At 32.6% G+C, this 12,157-nt stretch overlaps 1 protein-coding gene across 1 annotated transcript; it reads left to right on the top strand.

Moving 5' to 3' along the window:
* The first annotated feature begins 9,633 nt into the window (after positions 1 to 9,633).
* LOC119835712 (melatonin receptor type 1B-B-like) lies at positions 9,634 to 11,807 on the top strand. Its single transcript, XM_038360689.1, has 3 exons — positions 9,634 to 9,812; positions 10,430 to 10,599; positions 10,706 to 11,807. Exons 1-3 carry the CDS (start codon positions 9,638 to 9,640, stop codon positions 11,405 to 11,407), a joined length of 1,047 nt encoding a protein of 348 aa, XP_038216617.1. The 5' UTR covers positions 9,634 to 9,637; the 3' UTR covers positions 11,408 to 11,807.
* Positions 11,808 to 12,157: the final 350 nt, after the last annotated feature.

A 12,157-nucleotide genomic window follows, 5' to 3' on the forward strand; every position in this document is an offset into this window, starting at 1 on the left:
CATGTTGATCGTACAAATAAAGATGACCATGTTTTTAAATTAATAATAAAATTAGTTGTTTTAGTTAGTTTAAATTATTTGTCGCTCATTACTTTTCGTATATAACTTTAGCTTCTTTGAAAAAAAAAGTAGTTATAAGGTGAAAATTGTAAGTAAGAAGTAAGAACATATTTATATTTAACCCCTATATATATAAAATATGCTTCAGTATTTTCGTTCAATATATACCTAACATACATTAGCGTAATTTGAGAGGGATTCGCGTACATAGCTCATATTATTATTATTTTCATACCAATCACTTTCGGTATATTTTACATAAGAGGTGGAATTCGTTTGATATAATTCAATATTCTTTCTTCTTTAGTGATAATAGATACCTGCTGCTATTTCTTTCTAAGAAATGAAATCTTTCTGTTCGTTTATTGTTCTGTTTTGACATATTTATAGCAGTGCCCACAGCCCTGATATCTACCTACTAAAAAAATCTCAATTTACTATAACGGATAAAATAGCTATATCTAATAATATATAATAATAAACTAATATCTAATTTACATTTCTATTATCACATTACAAATGAAAACATAACAAATAGGATATAAATATAAGAAAGAACCTTGCACATCATATAATAAATAAAACTTAATTTTTTTTCTTTGCTTGCTCTAATCTAAGGCTGAGTCGATTTGGACTGCCGAATTGAATCCCGAAATAAGACGCAGGACAGGTTTTGTCCCGAAAATTCCATGGGATCGGAACTCTGTGAGGAAACTACGGGACTGTCTATCTTTTCCTTTGCGTATGAAGGAAAAGCCGCGGGCGGAAAGCTAGTTCATAATATGAACGTGTAGCATAATGAAAAAGTACGTTGTGAGCAATAGTTAGCAATTAAAAAGTGGTTCAGTACGGAGCAGTAATTGTCAAAGCTTCTTTGCTAATAAAATGTCCCTGTATTGGAATCGTACCTTTGTAGGTATGAAAAAAACGAAGTCTGTTGGATGTTCGATTGCAAAATAATGAACAAAGAAACGGCGGAATTCGTAAAAGTCGATTTAATCAAACCGTACAATCCTTTCAGATGGAACGCGCAGTAATCAACACAGCGTCATACCTATGTTACATATTGAATTAACTGCATAAATTCTCTCATATTTTGGAGAAATTCAATTAATTTTAAAAGCTTGTAGCAATGGAGACAAGCATGTTTTGATTAAAATTGCACGAAATTGTTTTCTATTATAAACCTGGCATTTCTGATGGACGGTTGTTAATTAAACTGAATTTATATATTGTAACCGAAATTATATATGTATTGATCGATGTAAATCGAAAGAGGAAACTGGGGTGACTATATTCAAAGCGTATATGTATATACATTATACATACTACTTAATACATATATGACATCGGATTAAACAATATCAAAATGTGTTCATTTTTTTGACATTTAACAGGTATACTGGTGATGTATCTAATATTTTATTGAGTGGATAAGTTTTAACCATGCATTGAACAATCTGAATAGCATAGATAACTCAACAAACAAACAAATATAACAATAGCAGTAGTAGTAGGAACACTATTATTTGTATTGTGTGACTAATTGAGCACTCAAATAAATAGAAAAAAGGTTGTATATTCAGCAGTTTGCCCTAAACAGAGATGGTGAGAACCAGATGGCGCTAGTGATTAAGGAATGAAAGGATAATAAGGAATGAGAGTGGTTGTCAACATTTACTTGTAACGAAATTTGATATAAGCTTCTTCTCATTAATTGGAACTTGTATGCGATAATCTTTCTCTCAATTTATCGATCTTTAAAGCAGAGGCCGTGTCGTATTGGTATAAATTAATATATAAATATTATACTAATGTCTTCATAATTAATAATTGTCTCGTATTCGCGTTAGATTTACAAAAAATCATGTTAAATTGTAACTAATATATCACCTATTTTCGACGGATTACAGTTTTACGTTAATACAATAAAAATATAAATAATTTACGTTTGTGCCAAACGTATATAAGCATACTTATATCAAAAATATTATGTCGTAAAAACTTCTGTCTTTTTCAATATGTATTAAGACTTTTTGTGAAAAACACCGCAGATGCAAAAATCCCATGGGTTTAACCCTAAAGCGGTCGATTAAATCAACAGCTTACGTGGGAGCTCATTAATGCAGTTTAGCTCATTTTGCGGCGGTTCGGAAATAATTTTTGAAGCTTTGTTTTAACACTAACTAGATTTGTAAGGTTTTAAATTTTAGAACAGTTATTATGCTTAGGCAAATAAAACATTCTTAACGAAGATATATTATAGTCGGAGAAGTAGTAGGTACCCAAGATAAATGGTTAGCATGCTAATTGCTGCACCATAGATCAAGAGTTGACGCGCTAGAGAAGTCGAGCAAAGAAGATGAAATTTAAACAACTGTGTATTCCATATCATGTATGGAATCTTGAAAAACGTCTTCCATTTTTTCACAATCATATTATGTAACCAGATTAAGGATTTATTTTCTACTTTTGATTTCATAATTAAAAAGAGTTGTAATGAGTAGGCTTTATAGTTTTTTAACTACACTTTTTATTTTTTGTTGTTGCTTCGGGATAATAGATAAGCTTATGAAATTGTCTCATCCTTGATAAGTGTACAAAGTTTAAAGTGGTTCAAAATAGAGTCAAAAGGAGCAGGTTATGCAAAAACATACAGAAAAACAGGTGAAGATCATTAAAGCGTGATATTGATAACACTGACCGATATTCCAATTTCCACGTGATGTCTCCAGATGCTTTGTATTTTTGCTTAAGTTTCTCCGGTAACAAAATAAGCGAAGAAGTGAAAATTCCTACCAACATTATTTGATTTTAATTATGATTATTCTTCCATAGGTGCTTTAATTAGGATACGAAGATATTGCTTGAAAGCAACGTTACGCACAACATTAAGTTTGGAATAACATTTCATCATTGTGGAGCATACGGTGAGTAATGTATTCTTATATAATTGCTTCTTTTCTTTTTTTATTTGATTTATCTTGAAATATTGGTGATACACTTTGAGCCCACTTACAAACTAGATACACAAAAATCGTAGGGATTATCAAATTTGTCATTATTAACTATGTTTTACGGACTACTATATTTCGTATATGTATATTTCAATCACAAACGTTTATCAAATAAATTATTGTTATAATTAACAAAAAAAAGTGCCGACCACATTTATTATTGTTCAAGTATTGTAATTGAGTAATCCTACATACATTTCTACACTGAATCTTTGATAACGACTGGACAGATATGGCTAATTTTGATTTTGATGGTTGTGAGAAAAAATATAAAAAGAGAGGAGTTAGTTTATAAATAATATTAAATTATAAGTAATGGTAAAATAATTTTACAAATACATGTTATAAGTAGATTATATGAAGTTCACTCGGCTATTTAGTAATAAATATAAAACAGTATTAATGAAGGTGCAAGCGGTCGTAAATTTCTGAGTAGTATAAAGTTTTTCGGTCATTCGTCGTTTAACACGTAAAGTGTCCCAACATATATCATACTGTATCTACTTATTACGGTGTAACTAATGGTGAATGAACGGAATTATTCCCTACGTGACGTCTTCAGCATGCCCAATGCATATTAACACGAGTTCGTCATGTTTAGGACTAACTGGTTAAAGAAAAGGTGTAAGCCTAATATGCAGAGTATATATACTATATGTATTACCTAAAATATTTATTTGTATATTTCAAATGGTTCAGAAATTATTGTTTTTATCAATAATATTTAACTGCCTTCAAATTATCAGACGGAAGGCACCAGCTTTCAAATAAAAAACATCATAAAAATCGGTTCACCCAGTCGCGTACTGAGGTACAACCTCAGTTTCGCGACTGGTACATGAATTGGGAACCAACGTTTTTTTGAAGCCGGTTGATAAAATGACTTTCGAAATAGCTTACTTTTATCATCCATATATTATTTTTATGGATTTATTTTTCCACCCCCATTAATGTCAAAGCCCCTAAGCCCTGGCCTCTGTGACTCCGCGATCGATATGAGATAGTTCAATGTTAAAAATTCTCTAAAAAATAAAATAAATAACGTAAGTGTTTTGAAATTAAATTTAATATATGTGAAGCTTGGTCAAGAAGGTAGCGGTAAGTTGGCACTTTGGTTTTACGACATTTAAACTCTTTGTAAAACTGAAGATCCCGAAGAGATTTTTTTTTTTTATAGTGGGGAAATCTTGCATAGATACCCACGGCCCCCGGGGAAGAGGTCGTGGGTTATGTCGGATTCCTACCGACTAAAACCCCACTGTGTTGCGTCAAGCCACATAAGTGAAGGGGCCACGGGTGCTTGTTGGAATGCGTCCGCGACCCCCCTCGGAAAACTGAAGATCCCTACTAAAATATTACACAATTTAACTGATCTAAGAAGGATATAGGATTTTAATAGCTTTGCCGTATGTTTAAATAGTTTATGTCTCTGCGAGCCACTATTCACTATCCGTACTATGCACGAATGTTTGCGCTCATGTATTGAAAACATTGGCAAGTGTCCTACGCATATAAGTAAGCGTATTTGTACGAATGTTCTCACATATACGGTACTTCACCGGCATGAGATCGGAGATACCAGTCAGTGGGAGAAAGAAATATCATCAAAATGATTTTCGTCGTAATCATATAACATACATAACCTCTTATGGAAACGTACGGATTCTAATACGTCACGCCAGGCAAATTTAGATTGTAACAGAAAGTTTTGTTTTTAAATACTAATTCAGGCAATATTTCTCACGATGCTTTTCTTCACCGGACCAGCGTGGTAGAGATAATGAGCAAACGAACTCTGCACCCTAGTGTACTATAAAACCTTGTATGTACTTCAAACAAAAATGTTTTACTACTCAAAAACCTCAGCTATTCAGTCACCATTGTTCGCAAAAATTTTATCATCATCATCATCATTTATTCACCCTCATAGCAACAATTAAAAAAAATATTTTCCGTAAACGAAACTATGTAAAACAATTTATTTAACAATTTCCATTTCAGTCGAGTTCTCATTTATAGAATATAAACTGTATTTACACATTTCCAGGTATTCATACTGTAATTTCACATTCTAAATTTAATATCACGTTGATGTGCAATTAAATACAGGGAAATTCAAAAGCAAATATTGTCCCTTACGTCCATTTAGAGCATATTGGCCGGATATTGGTCTACGAAAAACATAGCGAACGGATGTAATGTTCATTATAGTAAAATGTACAACTAAATGTTGCAGTTTTAATTTAAAATGTATCTTTTAAATTCAGTTTGTGTGAAAGCAACAATAATAAATACACTGTTTATATGGTTGTTTATATGGGTGGTTAGTAAGAATTTTATTTTGGCTGAGGTGGCTCAGTGGTTTGAACCTTATAATAGTAGAAGTTGAAAGTTAGGGATCAGGCGATCAGGAAGAAATAATTTTTTAAATCTTTCTGTGTATTATTCGCCACTGTTTAAAAAAAAATTCAGGAAAACATAGTGTGGACATCTGCACATAGAATCTGGTAGATTATGTCTTGAATATAAAAAATAGGTGCCCCTGCAGTGGTAGCATCTGTGGTCTGACGATGATGATGATGAAAATGAATATTTCTGTTTGGCACAAAATTCAAATATACCTAACCCAAGAATTTACTCATTCCAATACAAATTTCATAATATATACACATAATATACTATATTAATCGACACAAATGATAAACAGACTTACAGAAATAATGATATTACCTATATACAACCGACACAAAGAGTTGCCTTTTGCATGTCTCTTGCCAATACGGTTGAACGTACGCCAGACATACGTTCAAAGGGAAATTTCTAGTTTCAATTTATACGGTTTACACAGAATCTGATATATTTCATATCAAAACTGAAAAACCGTTTACCTTCAATTTAACGGGTTAATCCATAGAATACTATAGGTATTCATACTAATTTCATTATCTTCTCAATGCTTTTGAGTTTCAATATGATCGGACCGAAAGATACTGATATTGAAACTTAATGAAAAATATAAATCAATCAGCTTGACCTGTTAATCTATTATTGTAATAAAGTACTTATTATTTTAAATATTAATGTATGAATAATATAAAATTAAATCATAAGAGTTGGTTTTTCAACCCTCACCTAGTTAATAATTAAAACTAATATCGCCACGTATCGTAATAAACTACTTCAAATAAGAATTCGCTGTAATTGCTTAAATTGTACGTACGCCTTTTGAAATTTTCCAGATAAAATTTTTATATTATCGTGTAAATCAGTTGATAGATTCTAAAACAAATTATCTATCATTTCCAAACAAATTCTCAATTACAGCTTTTACAGGCTTATTTTTTTACGCATTAAATTTCTACCTGTTGCATAGTTTACAAAGGAGATCCATAGCACGGGATTTGTTCTGTCTCCAACTTCAGTTTTATTATCAGTTTAGAATTTAGATTAACATAAATCTCATGTTTTATTTTTCAATATTGTTTGTGAGAGAAAATATAAAAAAAAAACTATAAAACTTTTAAAATTATCTTGAACACTGTTTATTTTCTGAAATTCAGTTAGGTCACTTAGTACAAATTGGACCGTGTTAACAAATAAGATAATGTTAAGCGACACAATCGAATTTGGGAAAATTATCTTCAAAGTTTCTTTTGTCCCTGCGTCGTGTGTGCACATTATTTATATTATGTTTATGATATTTTTAGCTTGTGTAGTCTATATTTCGTCGTTGAATATAATTAAAAAAATAACGTCTTTCATGTATGTCAGCTTTATTCAGACTTATAAAATTAATCAATAATCTACTATATGTAAAAATTTTGTTCCAAATATTTTACACATAGTTTTCAGTTGTTTAAAGCAATACTATTTCTGAGTATGAGATACACATTATATATGAGATAAATATTGATAAATAGACACTTAAATAATAACTAAATTATTGCAACTCTCGCTATCTTTTATAAAACAACAACATTCAATTGGATTTTTATATCTACAAAAAATAAACTAATAGTACTTTTATATCGTATTCATCAATTTCAAACAAATTTCATTCAAAATAATCATCTTGTAACAAACTAAAGTGAATGATCGCGCAATCGCTGATACGCATTAACAAATTGAATGCCATTTTACGTGGTTAGCTCGATATTACGATTTTAATAAATTAAGTTAAACGGATTATCTCCAACTTATGGTGGATATAATTCGTAAATTCGTTATAAAATTCGTCGCATTTTGAAAACCATTTTTGTGATTTTTGTATCAATAAATAGGCGCATAATTATATATATTACGAAGAGTGTGTGCTTTACTAACTAATTTTTCACTAAAGGCATGGGGAGTAAAAAACATACGCCAAAATTGCTAAATACCCCACTTTATCATGCCTAGAGTCTATATGCATTCAAAACTCACTTTTTCGATTTTAGCTCTTAAACTCGTCATAACACGGTCCAATTAAACACTTCTATTTTTTATATTATTATCAAAATTTGAGCAAATGTGTTTTGCTTTGATTTTCTTATATCATAGCGGACACGTGCTTCACCTGATGTTAACTGCTGTCACAATGGTAAGGCCTGTATGAATTGCCCGATTTTAAGGGTCTGGGAGATCAGGATTGAAGAATGTAATCCCGGAATGGTAAGGATATAGGCATATAGGCATCCAGCTCCCTAACTCACCGCCCGAAACACAGTAGCATTCGCATGCTACTATTTCACGTCAATCTTCTATGGGAACATTTCTACCTACCATGCCAAAGGGGGGGGACTTTATTTAGTGTGAGGCGGCCTAATTCGTGACGTTGCAAAGCGTTTTTCATGCCCATATTAATTGTTAAATTAATTTATTAATATGCATATTCGTATAAAATGAACTAAGTATACATAAAAATAAATCTTTGAACGAAGGTTGACCCGGGGGGTAGGCCTATATTATTATCAAGACGGCCGAAATGCTTTTTAATCGACTTAAAAAATCAGAAGAGTTTCATAATTTGTAAAGGTCAACCGATTTTGATGAACCTTTTTTTATTTGAAAGCTGGGGCCTTCCGTACGGTCTCATTTGTATTTGTTCTAGTTCTGGCAATTTGAAGGTTATTTTTTGTTGAAAATAATTTTTATTATTACACAAGTATCAGACTGAATATAAAGGCAAGATAATAATAATTTAATATATTTGACCTCAATTAGTCATATACCTAGGCCCCATAAGATTCTGCAAAGAAGAGTCAGCAAGAAAACAAAATAAAAAATTCACACACTCAATTCATTCATAATTGTATAAAATTTTTCATAAAAACCTTATTGTGCCAAATAACTGTCCTGTATTTTTATGAGACGTTCTTGGATTTCCTATTTCCGTGAAAACGTTATATACCAGGTTCTCTAAACACAGGTGTATATTTAAACTTAGCACTATTAAAAATTGTAAGCTTTCGTTTAGTTAAATAAGGGAAAAACGATATATTTTACACATACGTCGATATCATAGAACGAAAAAATATCAGCCAACGTTGTTCCAATTTTTTTAATAGATACTTTCATGTCGATATTCATATATTCAATTAAACAGTGAATTTGACTAGCGCCGGTTTTTTAAACATGATTTTCCACTATAAATTCATGATTTTCTTTCAAAACAGGTTGTTTGCTTTTATATTTTTTTAAATTGAAATATCTATGGCTATGATAATCCAATCATTACTCATGTTGTATATAATAAACAAAAAATCATAATTCTATATTAAATAGGCTTACCTTATCAATGGAGGCACAAAGTCCAACGTTTTTTGCTTGTCAACTTGCACTTTTCACGATTTACGAAGAGAATAGCTAGTTATGTCTGCTAATGGCGGAGCTGCGCCAGATAATAGGTACAGGACAGAAGTATAGGTTCCTGGAGTGATGCGTGACCTTGAATTTCAATGTTTATACACAATACGGCAAACGGGAGATGCAGCCCCTGCGTACGGCTCCGGCTAGACTCCGCTCATTTCGAAAAACGCATCACTGGGACCGCACGTAAACGCGCCATGGGGTCGACAATCTGCTCGCAAGTAGTTAAAAAAAACATGCATATAGTATGTAAGTAAAGTGATCATCAATTTTTCATTTTTTATTGTCGTATTGTGATTTCTTAGTCGAATTAATGACGTGTTAATTTTTAAAGGACTTTCCGAAAAAAGCTTTTCTCCGAGTTATAATTATTTATTACCTATATGTATTATATTCTATTGTTATTTATACATTTTACGTAGTTGTCGAAAAATTTCGAATGTATACGTGTACATATAAGATTATTGTAAAATAATGTTCGTTCATTCAATTACTTCCGCGGCGTTAGAGTATTTTTGCAATTATGTACGTGTTAAAAAAAGTAGTGACTGACAAAGTGGCATAAGGGTTATGGCTTTGAAGGGTGAAGGGAGGGGGGAAAAGGGGGTCAGTGAGAGGGGGGGATGGTTGACGCCTTAAAAATGTGTTTCTTTAGCATATATACCTATCTATATGTTTTAACAGGCAAGATTCGCCCCATGTATGGGGTTGGCATGCTCAATAGAACAACAATTTCAGCGGTCACCTTATACTCACCGGTGACCCTCAGCGGGGACTGGCCGAAAGTGGGCCGACTGATATTTATGGTCGCACTATCAACCATAGGGACCATCCTCAATGGCTTCTTCGTGGCTTCTTTCTTCGTGGAATACAGTCTCAGAAGAGTTGGTATGTAATTACTTTTGTTATCTCTTTAGTATCTGATGTTCTTTGTTCCGTTACTTGCGATGGTTTTAAGAATTTGGTGGCGAGAAATTATAAACTGACAATGCAATATTTTTCATTATTTTATCTATAAAAGACCTTATGTATATCCTTAAGCTGGTCATATTTATATGTATACTAGTATTATTATTATAATATGACTATTATTGAATATATTTTTATGTTATACTGTAATAATTATGATTAAAGCTGCAAGCAAATCGCGTTGAAATTTTGGCGAATAATTATGAGTATTATTTGTAGCCAATGCCATAGTATTGCTTTTTTGTGATATGTACATAATATATGAACAGGAAATTGTTTATATATAATGTCACTGGAAAAATTTGTAGATATAATACTTATTCCCTTTTTCATATAAACTTATGACACATTATTACAACGACATTTCATTTTCCTGAGATACTTAAAATAATAAATACAATGCTTTACAGCTGGATATCAAAATGTTAATTAAAAACTGCGACCTTCGATATAATTGTATATTTGTACAGCTAGGACATTGCAACGCGATCATTCCATCACAATAAGCTCTTAGCATACATTTCAATTTGTCCTAGGCTTCGTCTTTCTCGCTTGCGTCGGCCTGGCTGATTTGTTAATAACCGGTGGTGTGATGCCGATATCGTCTGTGGTGCTTCTATCTGGAGAGTGGGACAACGAGTTCGTTTGCAATGTGCAGCAGTTCCTCGCAGTTTCGGCGACTTATTGCTACAGCCTGTTCTTTATGGTAAGTCTACACAAATACACTCGCAAATACTGAGCAAATAGTCCAGAGCGGGTAGAATAGTATCTTCTTACAGGGGAGATATTCTCAGTGGTTTATAATTTTGCAGTGCGTGGCAGCTGAAAACTACCTAAGGCTGTGCTGCTCCCAGGCCGCATATGATATGCTAATCAACTGTAACGTCGGCTTCATCTCTGTGTTTATCTTTCTATTGAGCTTCTCTCTCGGTGGCGTTGGCGTTTACTTGGGCCTTGATTATGACTACTGTAAGCGCGCATACATCGGCAACAGCTACTACAGAGTGATATCAACAGCATTGTTCCATGCTTTGCCATCCGCTTGCACAATATTCTGTCTCATTTCGTCCTACTACGGAGTACGTCGCCGCGCGAGCCAACAAATAAGTTACAGGCGCTCCCTTGCTTACGGACGCGACAGCTCGATCGCTACGTTAAATATTATTGCATATTTGTTCTTTTTCTCGGCCTGGATACCGTATTTGATCTTCTCCATCGATTTACCGGGCGTCACCGATACTAAATACTATTATAGTATTTGGATTGGCCTCGGGCGTTCGGTGTTTACGAGCTTTATGTACGGTATCCTGAACCGAAATTTCCGTCGCGCGTTCGCTCACCTTTTTAACTATTGCTGTTGTAAGAGCACCCTGTCAGGTCCGCTAGCGAGCCGTCATCGCAGGGAATATAGACAAGGGACCAGTGATGTAAGGGTGCACATTATGCACCAAGCGGTTAGTACAAGTAGCCCTCAGCGAGCCACTTCTTCTATCCGCGAAACTCAAGAGTTGTAAAATAATATCTTGACGACTATATCTAATAATATATGTGCATAAAATAAAATCTTATTAATGCTTCACCCTTAAATCTCCAGATTTGATGTTAAAAATCTAAATAAAAATATCAGCCCATTGATGTTTAGCTCGTGAATTTTAAATTATTGCTGTTATCATCAGGAAGTCTTTCTTAATTTCGCTTGAAAACTTGAAAGTGCAGCTTAACCCGATGCAAGTATGTTTCTACTGTTTCCGTCCGCCATTCTTAAGATTCTGTGAAACTTTCAAATAAGTTGTTGCGACGTTATCTTGTTATTTTCTATCTGGTAAATCAAAATACAATTTTATATAAATATGCAATTTCTTTACAAAAGGCCAGCATATTAAGATAATATGGAGGGTTATGCATTTATTCTTATTTTTTCGCCATCTGTCCTGTTAGGTATTACATAAAAGGATGATGAGATTTTTATTATATGCCAGATCCTTTGTTTCGCAATTTTGAAAATAGAATATTTACTTTTATATTAGAAATTTTCGGAGTATTTATAACTTAACTAATACATAAAACTATTTTTGTATGCGAAGGATATCTGCTTATATTTTTGTAGCCCATGCTTTAAAACATATAACAAAATGAAGCGGAAAATATAACACAACATAATTCATAAACCAAATACCTTTTATATGCAATGTATAAATATGGCTATTATATTTTAAACAAATAATGGAAAGAGAACAAATTAATAATTTAATTGTAATAAATGG

This window comes from Zerene cesonia, chromosome Z (assembly GCF_012273895.1).
Source record: "Zerene cesonia ecotype Mississippi chromosome Z, Zerene_cesonia_1.1, whole genome shotgun sequence".
In the NCBI taxonomy this organism is placed as follows: Eukaryota; Metazoa; Arthropoda; class Insecta; order Lepidoptera; family Pieridae; genus Zerene; species Zerene cesonia.